Raw genomic sequence first — 25,584 nt, forward strand, 5'->3', positions numbered from 1 at the left:
AACCAATTAATCTGTTAGATTTTTATCGCTTGTCCGTGTTTTCTCAGCAATTCCCCCAGCACGTGGCCTTTGATCAACTCTCATACAAACGCTAAAATGTGTGCCTGCTGCTAGCAAGATGGGAATGACATTAACATGGTACTCATAAAACAATCAGAGCAGAGAAGCCCTCAAACAGGCAGGGCATGGTAATATTTAATAAAAGCACACACATAATCTTCAGAATTAGCATTTTGTGCCTTGCAGTACCTTTGGGAGAAGAGCTTTTATTTGTGGAGTGATCATTATTATAACAAAGAAGAGCTACCTAATAATTTCCACTTTAACTCTGCAATGTGCCACAAGCATTTCAGAGCCATTATGCTAAACTGTGGTGGGGTAATCATGTTATTGTCATAGTTTGAAGGAAAGAAAATCTCCTTTACTTTGGTGGCTGTTGGGGGTGGGGAAAGAGGTAAAAAAACAAAAAACCAAAAAGGCAAAGAAAAAATCAACTTCAACTTTTATTTTTAATGAGATTTAGAACCAGGAATAAGCTTACTGTCCTTGTGGTTACCACAGTGAAAATTCACTGGTGAGGAAGAAAGAATCTTTTATTAATTAAATTATTTATTAATTAAATCAAGATTTGGTTGGTAAAAGTCGTTTTGTATTCAGTCAAATCCACTCTTCTCCCCTATTTTGTAATTTTTTCATGGAGATAGAATTGTATTGATTATTATACTCCTGGGCTGGATTGAGTTCGTTTATAAATCTTTTCACCTTCAAATTCTACTGAATATATCCAGGATGACTATTAAAAATGATCTCTCCTTGTCTTTCTCTCCATGTCTCTTTGGATATCCTGAATGAAAGAAAAACAAGTCGTTGGCTGCTTCAGATGTTGTCTGAGCTTTCTCGGAGTAAAGCTTACCCAAAAGAAGAGAGAAGGAGAGGCTCAGGATCTGTTAGGCAGCACAGCTGGGCTTGTTTTTTTCTTTTTAAGTAGTATCAATGTGTTCTAAATAGTACAGCCTTTATCTCTTACAGAATTAAATGCTCTGTTATTTAATTTTATTATGATAACGCATTACCTTAATGTGTGCTCATTGAAAACAGTCAAACGATTTGGCTTTCTATAGAGTAAAATTGAACAGTCTTCCTGTCCCCTCAGCCCCACTCTGGCCCCATTGCTCTTTCATATGGGTCCACTGGGGACAGTGAATGTACATCCTTCCAGACCTTTGTTCACATGTAACTGAAGACACAAAAGCACAGGGGCACATATAGGCTCCTATATATATATATAATTTTTTAAGTTAACAGAATCACATTATTCATTAAGACTGTAAATTGTGTTTTTACTTACTTAGCATACTTTGGTATTTTTAATTTTTTTAAATTTTTTTAAAGTGTTTTTACTTTTGTTTTTTACTATACTTTATTGTCAAGTTGGTTTCCACGTAACACCCAGTGCTCTTCCCCACAAGTGCTGTCCTCCATGACCGTGATTCCCCTTCCCCTTTCCCGCTCCCCCTTCAGCCCTCAGTTTGTTTTCAGTATTCAAGAGTCTCTCATGATTTGCCTCCCTCCCTCTCCCTAACTCATTTTCCCCCTTTCCTTCCCCATGGTCCTCTGTTAAGTTTCTCCTGTTAGATTTATAAATGAAAACATATGGTATCTGTCCTTCTCTGCCTGACTTATTTCACTTAGCATGACACCCTCGAGGTCCATCCACATTGTTACAAATGGCCAGATTTCATTTTTTCTCATTGCCATGTAATACTCCATTGTGTATATATACCACATCTTCCTGATCCACTCATCAGTTGATGGACATTTAGGCTCTTTCCATGATTTGGCTAAGTAAGTTATGCTAACTAAGTACTTATGCTAAGTAAGTTGGAAGTGCTGCTATGAACATTGGGGTACATGTGCCCCTATGCACCAGCACTTCTGTATCCTTTGGGTAAATCCCCAGCTGTGCTATTGCTGGGTCATAGGGGAGTTCTACTGATAATTTTTTGAGGAACATCCACAGTGTTTTCCAGAGCAGCTGTCTTTCTGTGTTAGTTTCTGGAAATCTTTTCCATCCATTCTGATAACACTCTTAATATTCTGTAGTATGGATATATCATAATTTATTTAACCACTCTATTATAAGGGGGCATTTAGACTCTTGAATTTTTTATTGCAGTGAACTTTTGGGTACCTGTAGTTTAGGTACATTTGCAGGGATTCCTGAGCTGCTTTTAGTCTAGCAGGTTTGTTTGTGACTAGGATAAAGTGTAAAATGGCGGCCTAGGCCTTAAATTTAGCCCATAAACATTTTGTTTACAGCCTACATGGTTTAAGAAAATTGAATTAGTTGCCAGTATTTAAAGATTGGGAAATTCACATAAAAATCTAGTTCCCAGCTTCTTTCAAAAGATAAGAACACCAGACCACACTGGGCCTGCATCTCTGTGGGGAATACGAGTGGCTAGAGCTTCCCCAGTTATTAATGTCAAGGGCCATTCATCTCATGCTTATTCTGAGACTGAGCTGCTGTATTCATTTGTGTTCCTTGCCTTGGCAAGAATCTGTGAGTCCTTACCAACTGCTCTTGGGGCTGATCTGTTTAGCTACTCACAGTATCTTCTACCTTGTGTTACTGGCATCTTAGAGTTCTTCATTTGGAGGGAATATCTGATGCATTGTTTGATAATTAGCATCCTTGACTTCCAGGCACTAAATGCCACTAACATTCCTTTCCCACCTCTGTGTTTCAGTGGGACAGCCCAGAGTCCTTTACATATTTTCCAAATTTCTCAGTGGGGAAATATCACAGAGGACCTTTAGAACCCTTTGAAGCCTAACTTTAGAAAAGTCTGCATGACTTATGTGTTCTAGGAATGACATCTAGTCTCTAAGCTAAGATAGTGGATGGTTGAGTACAGAGAAAGGATGGATCAAAGTGTATGTCAGTCTTTTCTTGGAGTACTTCCTTCAGGGGTTCTTTTCTCTAAAAAGCTAAGAAGATGGTATCACATATTGTCTCCTCACCATGTTATCTCTGGAGGCTTGATGATCTTTATTTCTTCTAGCTAGTTGACAGTTAGCTTTGTTTCTGGTTGGTTGCTCACAGAACTTGAAAACATCACTTTCCTTAGGAAGTATTTGAAAGCACATAACATGCACAGATGTATACCTCCATGCTTTTTTTATCCTACAGTTAACAAATGGAAAGAAATGGGAGGGGGTCAAGTCTAAAACCAGCTTCGCCATACTATCAGAACATTTTTACTATCAGAGAGTCTCTCAAAGATCCAGTCCAGCCTTCTGCCTCCTAAGTACAATGCTAAGTAAGCTTGGAGGAGTATAGCTTTAAGTAACTTACTTACTTACATAAAGAAGTATACTTACATGATTACAAAAATAAAATTTTAAAAATTAAAAGAAAGCTAATACAGAAATAAACATCAAGACTATTTTGTGATTTATGAGGGTAGTCACAGGGTCAGCATTTAATGATACCGTTAAATTTCACACTTTACCAATAGTCAGGACTCTTTCAAGACTGGTTCAAAACCAAGGTCCTATTCTCGGAAGTATCCAGAGATATGGAACCCTTTCTGCTCTATTTTGGCAACTAAGTATACTGAGTTAGAAAATTAAGAATTGAGATTTTGAGTCATTAGCTAGAATGTTTCCAAACTGCTTTTATTTTAGGAATTCTACATAATTGTTAAATGTACTTTTTTCTTTTATAATGTCTTGAAATCATACATCATATTCTACCATTGGTTTGGGAATTGTCAGTCATGCATTTAAACATCTTTACTTCTAAAGAAAAATTTTGCTTAAGAAAAATCCTGTGCCTGTGGAACATTGATCACAACTTTTATGTGTGTTAAAAATTGGACAAGAATTTTCAAGTTATGAATCATTTACATTTTCTTGATTAATTATTTTGTTTTTGGAAGAAAGTGAAGGAGAGAAAAGGCATGTGAACTACCCAGTTTTAGTTATAAATGCATTACTATGAGTTCAGCCAACATGAAATGTTTAGTTTGGATATTTCCTAATTTCTCTGTGTTATTTTATAAGATGAATTGGAATCAAAATCAAACCCATTCTACTTGTTTGTGTGGTGGCACGTGAGCAATGGTCCCACTGGGCTGGGCTTAATATTTTCTTTTCTTCTTGCAAAAGTTAAAGCGTGACATTTTGCCAAATTTGACAAAGGCCAATAGTTTTCTTCCAGCTTCTTCCCGTTAAAATTAACTGGTGCTCTCATTGGCTTCAATATTTGGAAAGTCAGTCTTGGATACTTAATACACTTTTTATTAAACAGAGGGGTCTCGTTTCCTCTCCTTGCGCAATATCTCCCTTGCTTTAGAATTTTGCTTCCTTTCTGTTCATAAAATTAATCATGAGAACAACACCGTGGCTTTGTGGAGTTAAAAATCATTGGTGCTTCTGAGAGATTTCAAAACCATAATCCTACAATTACATTTATGCCTAGCAATTCCATTGAAAGTATGCCATCCTCATCAGGCAAACCATCCTCAGTCTGTTTAGAATCATGGTATTTGCAAATTATTTCCCATCTCCAAGGGCCATTTATAATGGAAAGAGAAGAGATATGAATTTTTTAAAAGTCTTTTCTAGCGTTTTTTGCCTGGGAATGACAACAAAGCAAAGGTCATGAGACATTTTGTGGTTCAGCCCTGACTCAGCTATTTGGTTACATAATTCACCCTGAGTGACTTTCATACTTTACATCTATAAAATGGGATCTGTGTCATTTGTTGAAAAAAATCTTAATGATATTTAATGAGAAATGTTGCTGTGTTAGTGTTATAGGTAGAAGCCGTGGAGGAAGAATATCTTCTTGCCCCAGCCTCCTCTCTTTCTCACTTCCCTTTAGGAGGAAATGCTTATCTAAAAATCTATAGATTTAATTTTTGGGAAGTATGCTTAATCATGAAGCAATTCTCTAAGGTTTCCAGTGTGTCCCAAGAAGTCACCTAGTTTTTTTTAATCTTTAGCATCTCATAAATTAAATTTTGCTTCTGTATTTTATTTCATAAGATTTGATGCTTGAAAATGATTTGGGTAAAATATTTGGGTATGTCAGTAGAAACAATGAAAAAATGCTTTTAAAAACTGGAATTGCACCCTTAAGTTTCAGGTCCTAAAGCAGCTAGGAAATTCTGAGATCTTGAGGGACTTCCTGTTAGTGAAAAGATAAAAGATATATTTTTTTCTTTTTCTCAAGTCTCCCATCATTAAAGTTTGGTTCTAACAGCAGACTCCTTCTCTTTTTCATGTGTGTTGAAAAGCAGCTACTCCCTGTATCAAAGCCATCAGCCCGAGTGAAGGATGGACGACGGGAGGTGCGACTGTGATCATCATAGGGGACAATTTCTTTGATGGGTTACAGGTCATATTCGGTACCATGCTGGTCTGGAGTGAGGTAGGTGTTGTCTGAACATTAATATCTAATAGGTTGGTCTAGTTGAGGATACTGTCTACACTTGAATTTCTAATAGAGTGTGTAGAATTTCGTAATGCCACCCTGGGTGGGCCAGCTCTGGTCTACAGAATTCTGGGAAACTAGGAGACATGGGTTGGGTGTACCTGGTGGCACCACTGTCTACTGGAATGACTTCTATCCTCTGGATGTTAAGTACCAGGAGAGCTTCTGTTTTGTCATTTGTCCTCTTGGGCTAGCTGTGGTGTGAAGGCCTTATTGTGTATTGAGAATTGGAAAGGAAATGCAAAGTCGAAACATATGCAGGAAAAGCCCCATTCAAACTTTGACAAGGTAGTTAGTAATCTGTGAATATTTGTAGATGGGCCTGTTATAGGTGCATCTTCAAGGAACACCATTCATATGACAGTAATAATCCAGGTGTAGGTGGTTCTTGACTTATTCAGTGACTCTTCATTCAAGAGTGAGTGACTTGCCAGGGGAACCTCCAAGAACCAAAAGCTTTTATCTAGCCCCAGGAATCTACAGCTCACAGGCATCCCAGGATGTGACTGCAGCCCCATGAAAATGATTTTGTTCTGTGTGCATAGTGCTTTCTAAGCATTGTGAACATTATTTTAACCTGCAAGTTGGCTTTTCCGGTAATAATCAACGTTAACTCAAGATTATAAAATGTTAACATCACCATTATATAGATGGCATGGAAAACTTGCCTTTGCTTTCTATATTCTGAGCCTGGATTTCTCATCTAGCATGCCCAGAGCCCCTTCTCTTTCACTTCCCAAAAGTTTAGAATAAAATCCATGTTAGAGATCTAAGGTACCACTGAGCTCATTCATCCTGCTTGCTTTACAAGCAGTCATGTGAACCACTGAACTTTATTGACACTTACAATGTACAGTGTACACTAGACCCTGTGCTCAGTGCTTGACATAGATAATCTTAATCTTCCCTCTGTGCCAGGGGGTAAATATTCTTAACACATATCTTTTCTTAATAAAGGCAGTAAGGCTTAGAGATACAGTTACAAAATCCCAAAGCAGCTGCCCAGAGCCCATGAAGTGGGGTCATATGTATGTAGCCACACAGAGAAGGCAGCGGCAGAACTGGAGCTGGAACTCAGATTTTTAATTTCCATTTCTAGCTGCCCTCCCCTGACACCACTGTTTAGCCCATCTCGATACTTTGTGTTTTCTCTCTAGGTGGGCCATAGAAGTGAGCAGAGTTAAGACTGTGATAGTTGAGTATGTTTATCTTCCCAAAGCAGAGCCGGTCCTTTTTAAGCCTTCTATGTGCACTTCTCCCCGGCAGTAACCCATTCAGGCAGCCCCTTGCCAGCCTGTGCTGCCTCTGCTTTTGTATTTCCCATGCTGCCAAGTAGCAGTATGCACCTGCCCAGGGAATCAAAGCTCTTGTAAAACTGAATCAGGGATGGGCTTTTCAGTCCACCAAACTAATTGTTGTCCAAGTTAGAACATCCCAGCATGAAAGGTGGACTGAGCTCCTCCTGCACTCCATTCTTCGTTAGAACCATTAGGTCGTAAAATTAGAAGCATCACATACAGGGCATATTTTGCTGCCAGTCTGGTGCCTTCATCGCTGCTGGAGACAGCAGTCCTCACAGAGACAGCTTCTGACAGGTTGTGAGTTTTATCTTCATCCCTTTCTATCCCTCATCCTGTTGCTTATCATTGAAGTTGGGAGAGGAGAAGAATAAATATAATCTAGACTTCTTGCTCCATATTATTGTAGTCAAAGTGAGGCCTGAGAACTGGCAGTAAGTCTTATTGAACCTCTGAGAATAAGGTGGATTAGTCTAAAGCTTCCTTTAAAAGTTTCAGTCTGTCTTAGCCCAATACTGCATTGGTTATGGAACAAGGACTTTGACATATTAGGAAATCATTGTTCCCAGTCAAGGTCCTTGTATTTCCTTTCTGTTCCCTCACATTCTTGTCCTCTTTTAGGAACAGGTAAGGAAGGTTAAATTCTAACTTAAATTTGTCTGAATTAATTTAAAGGATCTGTTTCCATATAAGAAAATCAATACAAGTCATGAAGATTTGTCCTCCTTCGTCCTCAGTCCCTCCACTGCCACTGGCTTGCATGTACCAGAAACCCCTCATGACGAATCTTATAAGTCTGGCTAGGAGACGAGGGTGGGGGGAGGTGCATGCTCCTTCTTTCACCTCCTCCTCCCAAGCTGCTCTCATGTGTGAGTATGTCATAAATCAACGATGAGCCTTTCCCAGTGGAAACTTACCACGTGGTTTCCAAAATGTAGATACTCTTTCAAAATAAGTAAATCCTCTGCAACATTAGCAGTTGGGTGTGTCTGAATAGAGGACTTTAATTCGGGGTCTATCATTATAGTCTTGACATTCAGCAAAATGAGCCTTGCAGAGGTGAACTTTTTGTAAATTTTCTAAACTATTTATATATTTAGATTTTCATACAGGATATTTGACAGACATGATGTCCTCTCCCTTTTAGTGGAAAGAAAGAATTTGGTACTGCTTCAAATCCAAAAATCCATTGTATAATAATGAGAAGTAGCTCACATTTACTAAGGGTTTATCATGTATAGGCACTTTATGGGTATTATTTTACTTGATCCCCAAGATACCTTTGTGTTAGATACATATGAATAAAACAAGTGTCAGAGAGGTTAAGAAACTTGCCCATTATCACACAGATAGTGCTAGAGATGGCATTTGTACTAGAATGTATATTTTTATAAAGGAAATAAAAGGCAAAGTTACTGAGAGAGCAAATGGAGTCTTAAAAGAAGGAAGAAGGACAGAAATAAGAGAGAGAAAAAAATACATAGTAATCCAGGTAGTATAGTAGTAGAAGTAGTAATAGTAGCAATAGTAATAGTAACTGTGGTGGTTGTTTTTAATCACACCAAACTACATAAATGCCTTTTATTTTGGTAGAGGAAAAAAATATCAAACAGTTCTGGGCCCATTTCTGCAAGCTTCCTTTGGGTAAAATCAGAACTCAATGCTGTAAATATTAAGAGAAGATCCAGGGAAGACTGTGTAGAGTATGACTAACATTAGCTAACATGCACTGAGCACTTAGTTCCTGCCAGGTACTATGTTAAGTATTTGGTATGGCTCTCATGAAAGCCTCATAACATCTGTATACCATGATGTTCTCATATTACTGATGAGGACACTGAGGCTTGGAAGTTAATAAGCTCTTCAGTTATCAACAAGTAGAGATGGGACTTTAACTCTGACAGTCTGACTCCAGGGTTCGGTTTCTTTTTTTTCTTCTTTTAAGTATAATCCCCTCTAAATCTAAAGGTATGCCTTTGTTTGTTTGTTTGTTTGTTTGTTTGTTTGAGAGGGGATGGTGATGAGCAGACGAAGAGAGAGAGAGAATCTTAAGGTGTCTCCATTCTCAGCATGGAGCCCAAAGTGGGGCTTGATCCCATGACCCTGGGATCATGACTGAAGCCAAAATCAAGAGTTGGATGTTCAACCAATTGAGCAACCCAGGTATACCCTGGGCTCAACTTCTTAGCTGTCATCCATGATTTAGCCTACACTAAAATTTTTACCCTAGTGTTTTACTACATCAGACAAGGGTATAATGCTCACCATTGCTATTAATGCCTTGTACTGTGGTATGGGGTGGAAGTATCTTAACAGTTATAATCACCTTCCAAGTTAAGGTAGACTTGAGATCCAGAGAGGTTAGAGCAATCCCTTCATGTTCTAGCTGTACAGGCTTGAAGGTGGAGCCACTGGCTTCTAGGAAGAATTTTTTCCCTATGAATACATGCCTTGTGTTAGGGACAGAAGATGACCTTTTTCTTTGTCTATGTAAGAGACCTTAGGGAAGACAGTTAACCTGTTTGGGCCTCATCTCTAGATAAGACTTCTATCTGTCCAAGTTTTCCTTCCCTGGCCACATGATCTCTTGAGGGTATGCCACCTCTAAGATCTGATACTTCTAATTTTAAGCAGACTTTTATCTCTTCTCCATTTCCTCACTCTATAGCTCAGAGCACTCAGAAAGCAGGCTGGTGGGCCAGGACAAGCAGATAACATTTTAGATTAGCAGCTGATGCTATTATTTGGAGTCTTTTTTTAGCTAAAGAATTTAAAAAAGAGTGAGAGAAAATAGGGCTGGCTTAATTTACCCTCATCTGTGCTCTTTCCCTACCAACCCAATCTTTTGCAAATGAGTAGTTCAGTTTAGCTCCCTGATTGCCCCCTGAGGGTTGGGGGAAAAAAAAAGGTGGCACTCCATTGCTCCTAACTCAGGGCTGCCTTCTATGAGTTTCCAAGTTTGGGATGAACTACATGGCTTTCTTAAGAATTTGGTTTGCCATCTTTGTTATTCTTCCTTTTTCTTTCTACAGAGCACATTATTGTATGGATACTTTTATGCTACTTATTCTGCCTTTACCCAAAAAACTCACCAAAAAAGTCTTTGTAGTGTTTTAAATATAAACCCAGGAAAATCCATAGAGTTGATGTGTGCTCATGATTACTGTGTGTTGAGTTTTTTCTTGATCAGAGAGATACTTGGTTGTTTTTGCTTTTCCATTAACATATGATTTGGAGGAGGGGAGGGGCTCCTGTTACTGGTTTATAGAACTAATAGTTATTATAATATTTCCTGAACTCCTCTAGTTTTTTTAATGTTTATTATTTTTGAGAGAGAGAGAGAGAGAGAGAGAGAGAGAGAGAGAGAGAGAGAACATATACTCTTGTGAACAGTGGAGGGGCAGAGAGAGAGAGGGAGACAGAGGATCCAAAGTGGGCTCTGCACTGACAGCAGAAAGCCCAATGCAGGGCTTGAACTCAGGAACCATGAGGTTATGACCTGATCCAAAGTTGGACGCTTAGCCAACTAAGCTATCCAGGCACCTCATGAACTCCTCTAATTTCTAAGCAATAAGTACTGCTTGGCTTTCCTGTTGGTATCTAGAATTGGGATAGGTACTTTGGGTGATCAAAATTAGGCTTTGTGAGATCTGATGTTTTATTTGGAATGCCAGCTTGCTCCCATGAAGCAAATTAGGGATTTATGTAATATATTGTTATAATCCAATATTAAATTGGTAGTTCAAAATTCAAGGCAAGGTTCTAGAAGGCACAGAGAGTGGTATAATCAGAAGTAGTAGACTGTTCAAATAACCAGTCAAGCTCCTATTATGTACAAATGGATCTCCGTGCTAGGCATTTTAGGTTCTGACAATCCGTTGATTTAATCACTGAAATCTCTGGGGGAATTTATACAGCTTAAGGTATTTAAGATACCTGTAAAGAAAGTACGCTGGTGAGATTGGTGAGGGGCTGAGGAGGGGTGGAACTTCATGCAAACAGTGATCCTATTAAAGGTTTAGATTGGAGGAGAAGGCAGGGGACAAGGAGCCAGTCAGGAGGCTTGGGTATTAATTGCAGTCCTTCTATTGCTGTGTCAGAAAATCTAGATTTTAGTCAGTGTTGGTCACTTGGCTTTCCCCATATGAAGATGAGAGGCTTAGACTAAATCCTCTCTGAAATCAGCTACAATTTTATAATTCCTTTTTTCTAGAGTTTACTCTCTTGAAAGTCCCCTCAGAGAAGCACAGTGATAATGAGTAGCAAGTAGCTTCTTTTCTTCAGTGTTGTGCTTTACTTTTGCAACACACTGACAATATACAAATACCATGTTTATTTGCAAAAGGATTCATTGAACTTCATCAAAACCATTTCATTAGCCACAAAATTGGATCTCCCTATTGATATATCTTTAGTCAATATTTTTACTCTCCACACTTCAGGTTCTGATATCTGATATAAACCTGAGCCTATACCACAATATTCATCTAGTTCATTTTCCAGATAGGTCTATGGAATAAAACAGTTCGCTGGAATATCAGCAGGTTCCCCATGGGAGATGAGTAGGTCTGGGAAGTGTTGAATCAAATAAATTCACCTGCTCCTTATTCTAGAGCTTGGCAAAGATTTTGAGATATGGGTATGTGCTGTGAATACCTAAGATAAAATATATGACATGTCCCAAACTTTTGTGACCATAGAACCTTTTTTCAGGGATCACCTTATAGGAGGATATATTAGTGATGGATGGATTTCATGTTAATGAAGTAAAATCATGAAATCTAGTCGAAATTATTGGTCTGGGGTAGATGTGAGGAAATCATCTGAAATATTTGAGGAGTATTATTCAGATTAGACCAGGAACATGTAGAGCCATTATTCTTCAATACTGCAGGCTTTGAGCAGAATTTCTCTCATATTTTGTATCTGGTTTTAGTCACTGCACACTTGGCATTAGATGCCATGTGATTTTGCAGGACAGTTATATTTAAAGATTGCCAGGACCACTTAGCTCACATGGAGAAGCCAGAGTTTCATCACCGTGTGAACCAATGAGCCTCACACATGGGCTATGCATTGCCTTTTTCATCCAGATGAATGTTTTCTTCAATTGCATTCCTAAAGATAAGGAGAAGTCAAAAGAAACTTCTGTGGGGGGTGGGGGGGTGGGGGGAACCTATGGGTGAATATAGTTGGGTAAATAAATGGCAGTTTGGGGGCTGAGAAATGATTTCCAACTTTAATCCAAAAGTTGGAAAACAAGGTTTTAAATGCAGTTCCCAATGTCTGTCTTTCTTCCTATCTCTACTTTTCATTATCATTTGTACACATAGCTCAGAGGAAGGATAGTAAATAAAAAATAGCATTTGATCCTCTGTGACATTAAAGAATGAATGGCTACAACTCATACATGTTCCCACTAGAAGTTTCCCAGGCCTTTTTGTTTGGCCTTGATTTTTACTGAACCACATGTAGAATCACAAAATTTTGAGGGCTTTGAGGAACGTTTCCAGTCATCCAGTGTAGCTGTTTTTTGGAAATGCGGAAAAAGAGGCTCCAGAGTCATACAGTGACTTATCCTGGGAACGCATTAGCTACTATTTAGTTCTGTCTCCAGACACCAACCTCACCCCTGACGAAGCTTTCTCTTGCAACCAGCTTTTCTCATGATATCTCCTTAGTCTTTTAATAAACTTCCTTGTATTTATTTACCAAGCCCTCCCAAATTTTGTACATGATGGCATTGACACTCTAATGACTATTATTTATACCACACTTATATGCAGTACAATTCCATTCAAATCAAAGATAAAATTAAGACAAGCGCCTGTGTGGCTCAGTTTGTTAAGCATCTGACTTTTGATTTCAGCTGAGGTTATGATGTCACAGCCATGAGATTAAGCACTGTGTCAGGCTCTATGCTGAGCATGAAGCCTGATTAAGATTCTCTCTTTCTTCCTGTCCCTCTCAAATAAAATTTAAAAAATAAAATTAAGTAAAGTAGAGGAAGACATGATCACAAATAATTTTTCAAAATTTCATAATGTGAATATGCTACATAAGTGGTTGTGTCAGTTATTTAATGCATATTGAGGTTTACATGTATAAGTTTAATTCAAAGTTGAGAGAATGCATGGATTTAAAATGATTCATGGTTTCCTTCTTTTCCTAAATATATAAGTTGCCAAGTCTTCATGCAACCTGTACTTATTGATCACCTATTAAGTGGAAGATGCTTAATGTAAAATTATAAAGTTTATTTATATGGAATAAAAGGAGCAGTCTGAACCAGTTGCATTAAACTTTGAATATGACTTTGAAGAACACCTTTCAAGCCCAAGTTATTTTATGGGGAATCATTTTTAAATGAGCCAGCATATTTAGAAAACAGTTTTAAAATACTCTGATGGCCTCTTTAATGTAGTTACATAGTTACAACCATGCTCACCTTATTCCTAAAAGAGCTTTAGTCCATATTTTTATTTTTAATGACTATGGCACTTGAAATCAATCCTCTATGTTGATAATTATGGGGTGGTTAAAAACAACTTTAAGATGACATTGTCCGTTAGTTGTTTATAGTGCTTTTAGGAAGTACATGTATGTGCCTATCACTTGAAAATGGAAACCACAGAAGTGTGATGCATTTCTACTTTTAACATAAATCAAAGACAAAATTCACACTTGGCTGCAGTCATGTGACTTTTAGGAAGAACATGGATATCTATATAGTGTTGTGTTCATTTTATACCTGTGCTCAAAGCCGATTGCTTGAGTGGCTCCCTGCTGGTCTGAACTAAAGCCTTTCTCCTTATACAACCTTACTGGCTTCCTCTTTCCTAAAACCACAACTCTTTAGTTTGGGATTCAAGCATGCCCCCTTAAGGCTCTGACCTTTCTTTTCAACATCCTTGCACACTATTCATCTTAGCTTCAGTCACTCCGAGTTTTAGTGACTATAGTGATTTTTTTCCCTCTTACTCTTGCCTTTCTTATGCCATTCCTTGTTTCATAATGCTTTTCCCTTTCTGTGCCCAAATTCTTCTCCCTTTTAAGATCCATTAAAATACCATTTTTGTCTGTTAAATCTTCCTTACAGTTCAGATATTGAATATTTTCTCTTCATCCTAAAATCCTACAGGTCTTATCATACCACGTTACATTCCTTATAACTTTCTATCTTTAATTGTTGTGATTTAAGGGGATGTTCTCTCCCATAAGGCAGGATCCATGCTGAATTCAGCATAATCTCCCACAGTGTTTAGCACAGATCTTTGTGTCAGAGGCATTACTTTATACAAAATACTATTGGGTGACACCATTCATTCTTCATTCGTTCGATCAGACAAATACTTGTCATAAGCAACTGTTGTATTCAATGATGCTTCAAAGTGTCAGTACCAGACAGGTAGATTGCAGCTTAGTTCTTCTTAATGTGTGTGTGATTAGGTACTTTATATTTAGTTGTATGATGCAATAAGGATACACTTAAATACCTTAGTGTGAATCTGTTGGTTATGGTGAGTATTAAGTAATAATAAAACTAGCACTTTCTTTTTTTTTAGTTTATTTATTTATCAAAGGAGAGAGAGAGAGAGAGAGAGAGAGAGAGAGAGCGAGCATGCACACACACATGCACATGGGAGAGGGGCAGAGAGGAAGAGAGAATCCCAAGCAGGTTCTGCTGACGGAGAGGAGCCAGATGTTGGGCTCGATCTCACCAACCAAACCATGAGATCATGACTGAGTAGAAATAGTCAGACGCTTAACCAACTACATCACCCAGGCACCCCAACACTAATACTTACTAAGTGATTGGTATCAGTGAGACCTTCTCCTAAACTCATTATAGGCATAATACCAACTAATCCTTAGATTAATTAGATTGCTAGCCCCCACCCTGTCCTACTTTCTTCTCAAATAATGAAACTGAATGCCAGAGAGGTTGAGTAACTTTCTAAAGATTCCACAGCTGGCAATTTGCAAAACTTAGACTTGAACCATAATCTGTTACTCCAGAGCCATCTTTTAGCCATCTATTAAGAATAGATAACCTCACTTATCCAAAGAAACCGTTATGTGACCTCAACTCAAAAAAAAAAAAAGTAAATATAGAAAATAGCACACTTAGGGGTAATCAGAGCAGTACTTTTTAACAAACGATCTTATTGGTTTTCCCAGGTCACAGCAAATTAGAAAGAGTGAACTAGAGGCAGGTTGTTAGAAGCAGGCTCAGTGACAGCAGAAATGACAGCTTAATGTCAAGGGCAGAAATGGAAAACCTAAAAAGCAGACGCAGAACTATATTACGGTGTGGCACATTAATGACTGCTCATAATGGCAGTGGCCTTGAGTCATCAAGACAGAGATGGCAATTATATTCAATATATTCTCTCTAAAACAGCAAGACATGTGTAGTGCATCCTCCGAAGACTTCCAGTGAAAGCAGCTGTCATGCACAGTATTAAAATGGGTTTGGCTCTGGTTTTCTGTGGCGCTCCCTTCCTGACAGGACATGTTAAATGAGGAATTATCGAATATATGTGCAAGTATCAGTGTATACAGCATGCAGATGTGACCTATACCACCAAAAAATGTTAAAATGAATCTCTGTATAGTACCTTATAGCTTTGATACCCTTTTCTTAGAACTTTGAAAGACTTTAAAAAGTATTTTGTTGAAAGGTGAGTTCATTCCCTGCTACCCATCTATCAGTCTTTTGGCTTTTATATTTTTCTTTCCTGGTTTCATAGGCAAAGATTCTGCCTTGCAAACTGCCAGCTTTGATAACAAACATTTAGTCTCTCCCATAAATGTAACTGGATTTGCTTTTCCTTTTATATTTTAATTTTCAAACAAATAAGCAGCAACCCAGGACCCTAAGCCAGGCCTGAATGGGGAATGATGTTCCTTCTTAACTGAATTTAGAAAAACAAACCTTGAGAAAGAGCTCATTGTGTAGTTTCAAACCACAGGAGCTGGCGTAACTGGTGTCCAGTCCTCTCCTTCTGGAATACTCTGGACCTCAGAAACTCACCAGTGCTTTTCCAGCTCCCAGATGGTCAGGATAGGCTCCAGTCTTTAATGGGGCCCAGTTGGCACAAGATTTACATCCTGGGAAAGAGCTAGAGAAAGTTTATTTAAAAAATAAATTACCGAAAAATAAATAAATAAATCAACCCACAAAACCAAAGGTAGTTGAAGTATAATGTATTTATTTTAGCCTTTTTTCTCCCAAATCTGTTATTTTGAAATATGACCTTGTTGCTGTTTTGTTTTATACAATTGACTGCATTGATTTAGTGACCTGGTTAGTTTTTTGGTCAGAAGAATTGGATAGTATATTTTTGTGAGTACTTCATTAGGATACCAAGAGGCTTGAAGTTTTTTTTGGGGGGGGGGAGGATAAAAGTAACAGAATTTTTCAGTAAAAAGTGTCTTGAATGGAGTGGTATTATTTCTTCTTTGTAGATTCACAAGTGACTTTATTGACTCTTTACCCAAAATTACTTGTGGTAGTTAATTGCATTACGGTATTTATTCATTCAATGTCAGCAAGTATTATTGAGGCAGTATTAAAACTGGAAAGACAGTAGTGAGAACAAGAAAGATAAAGTTCATATCCTCATGGGGCGTATAGTCTAGTTGGGAGATGCAGACAATAAATAGGAAAATATATCTACGTCTCTCTACTCTGTATCCGTGTCTATCTCTATGTATGAGAGAAATTTCGGGCACGGAGAAGGAATACTGCCGACTACTCGAAAGCTAGGTTTTAAATCCCCTATTTAACTCCGTTCCCAAGACTTTCATTTCAAGTCTCCTCTGACATTCATACATAACATTTATCTTTGGGAATTCATGTGACCCCCACATATTTTGTTAAACATTGGTTTAAAGTTATTTTCTTGAAAGGACAAAAGGAAACCAGAATGTTTGTGAAACAGTAAATGCCTCAACTGGCTTTCTCTCACGTTCTCTGAGAAATCATATACTGCCTTTGAGACAGGCAATTCTTGGGAATGAAAAACTCTGTGTTACGAAACCCAGTGAACTCTGATTAGGGAACAACCAGAATGCACAGAGGAACCCAGGAGAAGAGATGGCTTCCCCAGTTTGTGTGGTACTCGCTGCAGGGAGTAGGGATGTAATATGGAGGTTCAGCCAGTACGGTCACCATGAAGGTACGCTTTTCATATTTCAGCTTCCTTTAGGAACTCTTGAAAATAATATTTTTAAAGTGCCATATTTCACCATAGAAAGATAAATGTTCCAGAGTGGAGGAAAAATGAGTTTGCTTGTTTGGTCACTACTACCATGGTGTCTCTTTAAAAATCCTTAGTCGATTTGGTTTTGGAGCTTTAATTATGCTTTTATGTTACAGTTTTCTTATTTAAGTGTCTGCTTCATGTCCATCACTCAGCACCCCCTGCCTATCTCAAAAGAGATGGATATTATTATCCTAATTGAGGAGGAGGGAGAATGCTGTGAGAATTATTAATACATAAATTAAAAAATTAATCTGGAAAGTGCTTTAGGGTCCCTAGAGAAGTGCTACCCAAACACAAAACATATTTAACGTTATTATAAGTACTCCCACAGAGGAGACAGGCCAGTGCAGTGTGAGATGAGTAAACTGAGGCAGAGAGAGAGACAATGGGCAGATGGGCCAGCCTATGTTAGAACCTTAATGAGTAACATCTAAAGACCACCACGCCAGAGCTATGTTAGGCTTTTTCTAGTCTTGAGTAGTAATTATTTCTCCAGAGAAGAAACTGCCTTGCCTGATTTTTTACCGCTTCTCTTTAAGTCTGTTTGGATTTTTTTTTTAGTGTTGAAAGTGATTAAGGCCAAAATATTAAGTCCTAAGGTTAGTAAGGAAAAATCACTAGTCTGCTTTCTAGTAATCCCAGTTATTTTTTTGGCTCTGTGGCTTGGAACTTCAAGTTGCATTTATTTCATATAGTCCCATTGGTTAGAAAACACACATAAAGGCTTATCTTGGAATAGCTTTTTTTGTTTTGCTGAGAAATAATTCTGAACAATGAAAAAGGCTAATTTGAGTACCTACCATGTTCCCAGAGCCTCTGAGGATGTAGGAAAAGCTAGGACCATTTCCATCCTGTCAATAGTGGAGACAGGGTGAAAAGTCCACATAACAGCAATTATGGAGAAACCATAAGCAGTAGTCGGGAGGGACAGCTGTGGTTGTACGATGGTGACCATCAGTCAGACACACTGCCGCTTCTTAAGCCTATTTCTTAATTCGCCTGACACTCATCTTCCACATCTGTGGGCCAGCTAATGCCCATCCCTGTCCCTAATGCTGCAGGGCAGAAATCTCTGAAGGAGCCTTGCACAACACTTGGCACAGAGTTAGATGACAGCAAAAGGCCACTGTTGTAGAGGCCACCATCAAGGTCACTGCCGTCCTCCATTTAGTGTGAGCTAGAGTGCTACTGGCTCTCAGAGAGGACAGTAATACTGGAGACTTACCCTTTTTACCCAGAATTCTGCAACATGTTTCCATTAATGTTTTAAAATACTAGGTACTCTCCTTTACCTACCATGTGGGTAGACTTTTGATGCTGCAAGAGGTTTTATAAAAGCTATTTAGAGGATGTTTGCTCCTGGACCCTTCTTCTGGGCTTCCAGAAATTTCAGACTGCCTCTTTGGAAGTTTGCATCCACCTCCTTGCACCCTCCACAACCCTCCCTTTAGTCACAGAGGACCTCCTCTTTTCTGTTTCTTTCTTCCTTCCTTCCTTCCTTCCTTCCTTCCTTCCTTCCTTCCTTCCTTCCTTCCTTCCTCCCTCCCTTCCTTTGTTTCTTTCTTTCTTTCTCTCTTTCTTTCCTTATAAGTTTATTTTTGAGAGTGTGTGTGTGTGTGAGAGAGAGAGAGAGAGAGAGTGCAACCGGGAGAGGGGCAGAGAGAGAGGGAGACATAGAATTAGATTCAGGCTCCTGGCTCTGAGCTCTCGAACTCACAAGCTGTGAGATCATGACCTGAGCTGAAGTAAGAACCTCAACCGACTGAGCCACCCAGGTGCCCCTCCTCTGTCCTGTTTCTGACACTTCTGTGGAGGACAGGCCCTGTCCACTTGCTTTGTGCATGCGCTCCATCTCTTACCGCAAGCGTGCTTCACCTGGCTGACCAGCATAGGACTCCTCGGCTCTTGTACTCTGAGTCTGGAAAGAGAAAATGCTCCCACCAGCAGCTTGGAGGGAGCGTGGTCACTGCTGCCGCACGCCCTTGGTGTACTGGCAGCCTCTTCTGGGGCCTCGCAGAGACCATGTGTATCTTTTCATCAGAATGCCACACTTAAAGATTATTTTTTCTGATTATAATATTAATGCACTCTTATTTTTGAGAAGTTAGAGAATTCAAAGAGATACACAGAGAAAAATAAAATCACCCATAACTTTGCAATCTAGTGGTATCTTCTCTGGACACTTTGATGATTTTCCTTTCAGCATTTATTCCATGAAAATTATATCTAATTCTTGTATAATTACATGCAATAGATAATACACAAAATTGATATTATTCTACTTTTGATATTTAGTAATATTTTTTCTCAAAATAAAAGTAATACCTGTGAATGCAGATTTACTTACTCCAGGATTATTTATGTGATTCTTGCCTGTGCAAGCACATACATATACACAGATATACACACACATGCACACACGCACTGTCGTAGGGGGAGAGAGAAGATGAATCACATACATTGTCATCAGTCCGGAAATAATCACTGTTAACATTTAGTGTTGTTCTTTTGTGAGCTACTCTTTTAGTGTTACTTTCTTAGCCTTTTTTTCTTTCCTTTCATCTCATTCCTCTCACAGGAGTCACAGACCTTCAGACATCCTCTTCTGTTTTGCCATTTAGAGGAATCTGAGCAGTGGTCTCATGCAGGGACCTGAGTGCTGAGCCAGTTGGATGACTCATTTTAAACACACTTTAGTTAGGGAATGAGAATTAAATATTATCAGGTGGAGAACGTGAACACTTATGGATAGGGACGACTGTGCCTAATGGAGTCAGGCCTGCTGTAGAATTCTGGCCTAATTTATGTTAAGTATTTAGTCCAGAAATATTTTGGAAATATCCTGTATGTAAAGCATGACATTAGATACTTTAGAGGATACAAATATGAATTAGACCTTGTCATTGTCACGGATCTCAGGAACCATCTGATGAGAGAAAGGTGTGTAAAAAAATCTTTATGGCACAGAGAAAAATCAGATATTAGGTGTCATAGAGTAAATGCCATAATAATATAGATTCTTATACATTTATAATTATATAAATTATATATAACTCATAATTATATAAAGGGGCAGGTAACTCTGACTTTTAAGATCAGGTAAAACTTATTACAAGAGAGAGTATACAGTGTCAAGGAACAAACAGAATATCAGTAGGGGAACGTTTAGGCTAAAAATAACACGAACAAAGCAAAGGTGCTGGGCAAGGCTGTGGTGTGCTCCTGTGTCCACGTGCCCCACTCTCCAGAATGTGGAACGGCGAAGTGGGAAGTGGGACTAGAAAGGGACCGTGGCTGTCAGGCCATGCAGTGCCCTGAATATTATGCTAAGGAGTTTAGATTATATACCATATGTGAAGGCGGCATTTGATGGTTTGTGTAAGGGAATGACATGATGAGGTTGTATTTGCAGAAGAGAATTCTGACAGAAAAAGTGGAAGTAGAGGGAGACCACTTAAAAGGCAATGATACTATTATATGGAATAAGAAATGGCAATGGCCAGAACAGAAGAAAGTGGTGAAGCTAAGAGCCAGTGGAGTTCAGTGGAAGAAAAATCAAAATGAGTAAAAGAAAAATTGAAGGGAGAAACAATAAAGATGATTATAAGTTTTCTATTTTGGGTGATTCAAAGGATAGCATTCTCTTAACTGAGAGAGGGAACAGGGGAACAAAAAATACATTTATAAGTAGTAAGCTGATAAATTTAACTTAGGTCACATTGAGATTGAGATGGCAGTAAGACATGTTGGGGAGATTCTGTTACTCTGTTGCTAATAAAAGTTTGGTGCTTGGTCAAAGAGATCAGAGCTACAGGGGTAGATTTAGAAGTCGGTTTAGCTGAGTGGTTGAGCCAATGAGTGAACTTAAGAAATCTTAGGTAAGTAAAAAGAGAAAGAAGTGTAGAACAAAATTTGTAAAATGTCAATAGTTATTAAGTTGGAAGAAAGGAAATGTTGGCAACTGAGGAAACCAATGAATAAGAGAAGAACTCTAGAAAACATTTATTTATAAACACAAGATACTGGTTTTCTTTCTAGTATTTCAAACAATATTAGTTAAACTTGCTTGACCTTCAACTTTCCTCATCCGGAATACATATCCTGCAGGGATGGGTTTTAAAAGATAGTGAATGTGAAAGGGCTTTGGTAAACCATCAGACATGAATGTCTTAGTTCTTATAAAGTTCGTGTCACAAAGGTGAGGAAAGTAGACTTCCAACAAGAAAGAAAGTAGTGTCAGATGCTAAGAGTTTCATTAGAATATTTATTTTTAGCTCAACTCGTTTGGTTTGCAATTTAAGGAAGTTAAGTCAAGAGTGAATCTGTTTTCTAATCACTTAGAACAGCATTTCCCAAAGTATGGAGCATATGTCTCTGGTCATACAGGAGACAACTTTGGATTTCACACAGACATCGAGCAGAACTGAATCACATAATGAGAAAGTCATTATTTTTTTGTATATTAATCCTTCAGATTTATGTTAAGGGAAAAATGTCTCAGTTGGGACCAATAAGTCTATAATATCTAACACAAGCTAGTCTTCTGTTCAATAAACTCCTTCAGGTTGTCAACATTATTTAGCTAGAACATCATGTTAACTTTAAAATTACCATCTATAATACCTTCTTATTTGGGCTGAGACACCAGTTTTCCAGCTGGGGTGGTGATACAAAGTTTCCTTTTAAAATAAGTTATTTTAAACAAAAAAGTAGTTGATTTTTAAAACATTAAGTACTTAATTATATAGGTGGTATACAGAAATGGCAAAACTGAGAAAGTGGTATTCCAATGATGGGAGTTTGGGAATTTTAGATTTACCAGAGCCCTTCCTTTTTCTGTTGATTGGAGTGGCTGCCTTAGTTCAACCACGTTAGAACAGTGTGGGAAATTATCCATCCTGGGACGGTGGTGGGGTGGTGTTGGTTGTCTTGGACTCTAGATGTCCAGATCTAGACACTGTTCTTCCCTAAGACGTTGGGTTAATTTTTGAAGCCAGTAGATTTTCCTAGATATTTGTGTCTTTAGCTGTTAAAATGAGAATGCTAGTTTTAAATGATTACTAGCGTTCCTTCCAGCAATATAGTCTATGATTCTTCAGGTAATTAGTAAATAAGCCTATATTTTCAAATTGATAGAGGTTAGAAAAAATGTTTTCCCCCTGTAAACCATCAATATCATGTGTCAATGCCAGACACTGTTTACAGACTAACATCCACAGCAAGGAAAACATCAACAAATTCATTCTTTAATGATAATTCATATTCTATCTCATTTGTGAGGGATAGTTATTTCAGGAAGGAATCTCTGCTTTATTTAGGGCAATTGATTAAAATTTAAAGTGAAATTGTAAATGAAAGTCTGTGTCAGTTTCCTGAGCCTACTGCTTAATGCCAACACCTTACTCTTAAGTCAGTGGTTTCACTGCAGTCCTATGTAATCAGTTCAGAAAGCCCATGAATTCAGTTCCTTGGTGTAGGAGCTCATAGATTATAAGTCCTCATACTTAAAAAGATGTTTCTATTCATCTATTTATTAGTATATTTCCATCTTTTACAATTGATTTCCCCTGAAAGGGAGGGAAGGTGAAGTGTTTTCTAACTGGCTGAAAGTTCTAAGTATTGTTGTGGATTAACTCTACATCCCAAGTAACTCTTAAAAATAGAAGCATATCACCTATTTGGAATATAACAAGATGGTGACTTCCATCATCAAAAACACAGCCATGGACCAGGCAGCAGTGAAAAATGGATATAGTATGGGGATAGAAAAAAACACCCACATCGTCTTAGAGTCTGAAAAATTTGACTTTGTTACTTCCTTTAACAATGAACAATTTTGTCTCTATGGTTAGGTAGGAAATGTTTGTCCATACCGTCTTTTGCACTGCATGTGTCAGGTTTTGCTCTAACTTGTGCTAACAAAGCTTATCTTTGTGCAAGCAACTTAATCATTTTAGGATTGTGTTTTCACATCTGAAAAAAAAAAGGGCAATAATAACAATGATCTGACCAAATTAGTGTCTGTATGTAAATTCCTCAGCAATGTAGTAGATACCTCCTAGATACTCACCAAGCGTTAATTCCCAACATTGCAGAAACACTATTGACCAGTTGTAATTAAACGTGCACTTGATTTTCAAAGTTCATCTTTTACTGCCTTTCAGAGCCTTTTTCTTTGATATATTCTCTATATATTAGTAAACTTGATTTCTTGATTTTGATGCTTATAGATTGGAAGAGCAGATTAGAAGGTGCAAAGGACACCAGGAGAAAAAAGAAAAGAAACTGAACAAAATAGAAATAATTTAAAAATCACAGCTATCCAGGGTTATTTAGTGTGGAGAAAACAGCCCCTAATACCTCAGTAGCCACTCAGTAGGCTTTTCTATATTACAGCAAGATATGATATGAAGTATTCCAATGACGATCTTGATTTATCAAGATTAAATTAAGATGCATACACTTTGCTTATTTTAGAAAAAATACAATGAATTTGGAAGAAATTAAAAATAAAAAGGACAAACTTTAATAAATACTTTTTTTGTTTGCTTTTCAAGTTAAAACTTTAGTCATACAAAACTCTCAGGCATGGGTATGAACTCGGTCTCTAGGGGTTCCACATAAGCATGAAACATCTTCTCTGTGTCTTCAGCAAATAAGCCAGGGCTTCACACATTCTATGGAAAAGGATAGGCATTTCTTTTTGTTTTTTTTTTAAGTTTATTTATTTATTTTGAGAAAGAGAGCATGAGTGGAGAGGTGCAGAGAGAGAAAGAGAAAGAAACCCAAGCAGGCTCCATGCTGTCAGTGCAGAGCCCTATGTGGGCTCAATCTCATGAACTGCAAGGTCATGACCTGAGCAGACATCAACAGTTGGATGCTTTACAGACTGAGCCACCCAGGTGCTCTGGGGGTAGGCAATTCTAAGTAGTAAGTTAAAATGATTTTTATGCAGATGGCCTTTTTTTTATGTTTCAAGAAAGAGCATTTGACAGAAATTACTTGTGGACTTTCACAGTAGCAACGTTTTTGATTCTTATCCTCAGGACTTGGTGTTAAGACGGTTTACCCAGGTGAGACCCAGGGGCTGACCCTCGATTCTTATGGTTTCACATGTGGTTCTTTTATGGTGTTATCTGTAATTCTCTGGGCAAAACATTTGAATTGGGTCTGGTTTGCACATTAAAACAAAAACATTTTCTAAGTTATCCTCATAACATAAGTTAGAACAAACTTAAGTGATAATCCATTATTTATTGACTCAGTACCACAATTATTGAATTGAATGAACCTGATAGGAGTCAAGAAGTGGGCAGTTGTAGATACTACAGAGAGAGAACATGTAGAATCCAGCACCATCAAAGGTCAACCAGTCAAATACCAGGGCTGGATTTTTTTAAAGAACCAGATAATGCCAGTTTTATGACCATTAATGACATTTCAGTTATATAAACAAAGATAAGAGTAATAAAAAATAAATTCTGCTTCTCAGTGTAATCTGATTGCCAGCAGGGTTCAGAAATGAACTTTCTCATTGTGCACGTGGCATTGCATAATGGACCAGTGATTATTCTGCAGCCCCCTCCCCAACCTTCTATTTCCCTTTTATGGATAGTCCTTAGTTCTGCCAGATCTCTAAGCTATTCCAGGGAGGCAGATTCTTTGGTTTCCCCTTTAAAGCTCTTTGATTGTGCCTCTGGTAGTTAATGCACCAAATGGTCTTTAGGGGTATTTCATACGTGTGCTCTGCAGCTAATCAGAGTGCCTTGGCCCACTGATTTCCTATTTCTGTGTTTTCCACATGTTTAAGGGCTTAGTTCAAACACCAGGCCCACCCACTTCTGGAGAGGCATGGTAGAGCTCAGCTCTGATTTGGGTGTCTGCCTCAAACAGAGATTTTCCAAAGGATATCCTGTAGTGGATGAATCATTCCATTAGGCCATGTTCACTTTTCATACCAGGAAGCAGAGTGCCTGTTCTGTAGGGAGACTCAGATAAAGTTGTTGTGGCTATGCTCAGAGCACTTGTAAATATTGTTGTCAGCGTCTTTGATACAGGTTCCATCAAGATAGTAAGTAAACACTGACAGGTTAATTATGTGTTTTAAAGCTATGTTTATTGAGAACTGATAGGAAGGCTGTGAAATGATTCCTTTACATATTGCAGTGACAGTTTTCTCCCCAATGTCTTCCCTAGCTGATTACTCCTCATGCCATCCGTGTGCAGACCCCTCCTCGGCACATCCCTGGTGTTGTAGAAGTCACATTGTCCTACAAATCAAAACAGTTCTGCAAAGGGACACCAGGAAGATTCATTTACACAGGTAAGGACCACTGCAGACGGTGGGCACAGAGTTTTCCCTAGCGCTGTGGATGTTTTACTTTATCTTATATGTATACGTGTGCATTTTATTTTAAAATCTAGCTTCCAAGACCCTCTTTCTTTACCCATTTCACCATATATATGATTAAGTGTCTTGCTGTTGTTATTATTATTATCATCATTATTTAAG

At 38.2% G+C, this 25,584-nt stretch overlaps 1 protein-coding gene across 3 annotated transcripts in view; it reads left to right on the forward strand.

Annotated features, from left to right (window-relative positions):
- Positions 1-25,584, forward strand: part of EBF1 (EBF transcription factor 1) — a 388,330-nt gene that overhangs the window by 283,213 nt on the left and 79,533 nt on the right. For 2 of the 3 annotated variants that reach the window (XM_029942938.1, XM_029942940.1), the window contains exons 9-10: positions 5,307-5,440; positions 25,269-25,395. In XM_029942938.1, coding sequence (XP_029798798.1) covers positions 5,307-5,440; positions 25,269-25,395 — 261 coding nt within the window. The remainder of the gene's footprint in view (positions 1-5,306; positions 5,441-25,268; positions 25,396-25,584) is intronic. The other variant, XM_029942939.1, reaches the window with a different exon arrangement.

The sequence above is a fragment of the Suricata suricatta genome, chromosome 6 (assembly GCF_006229205.1).
Source record: "Suricata suricatta isolate VVHF042 chromosome 6, meerkat_22Aug2017_6uvM2_HiC, whole genome shotgun sequence".
Lineage (NCBI taxonomy): Eukaryota > Metazoa > Chordata > Mammalia > Carnivora > Herpestidae > Suricata > Suricata suricatta.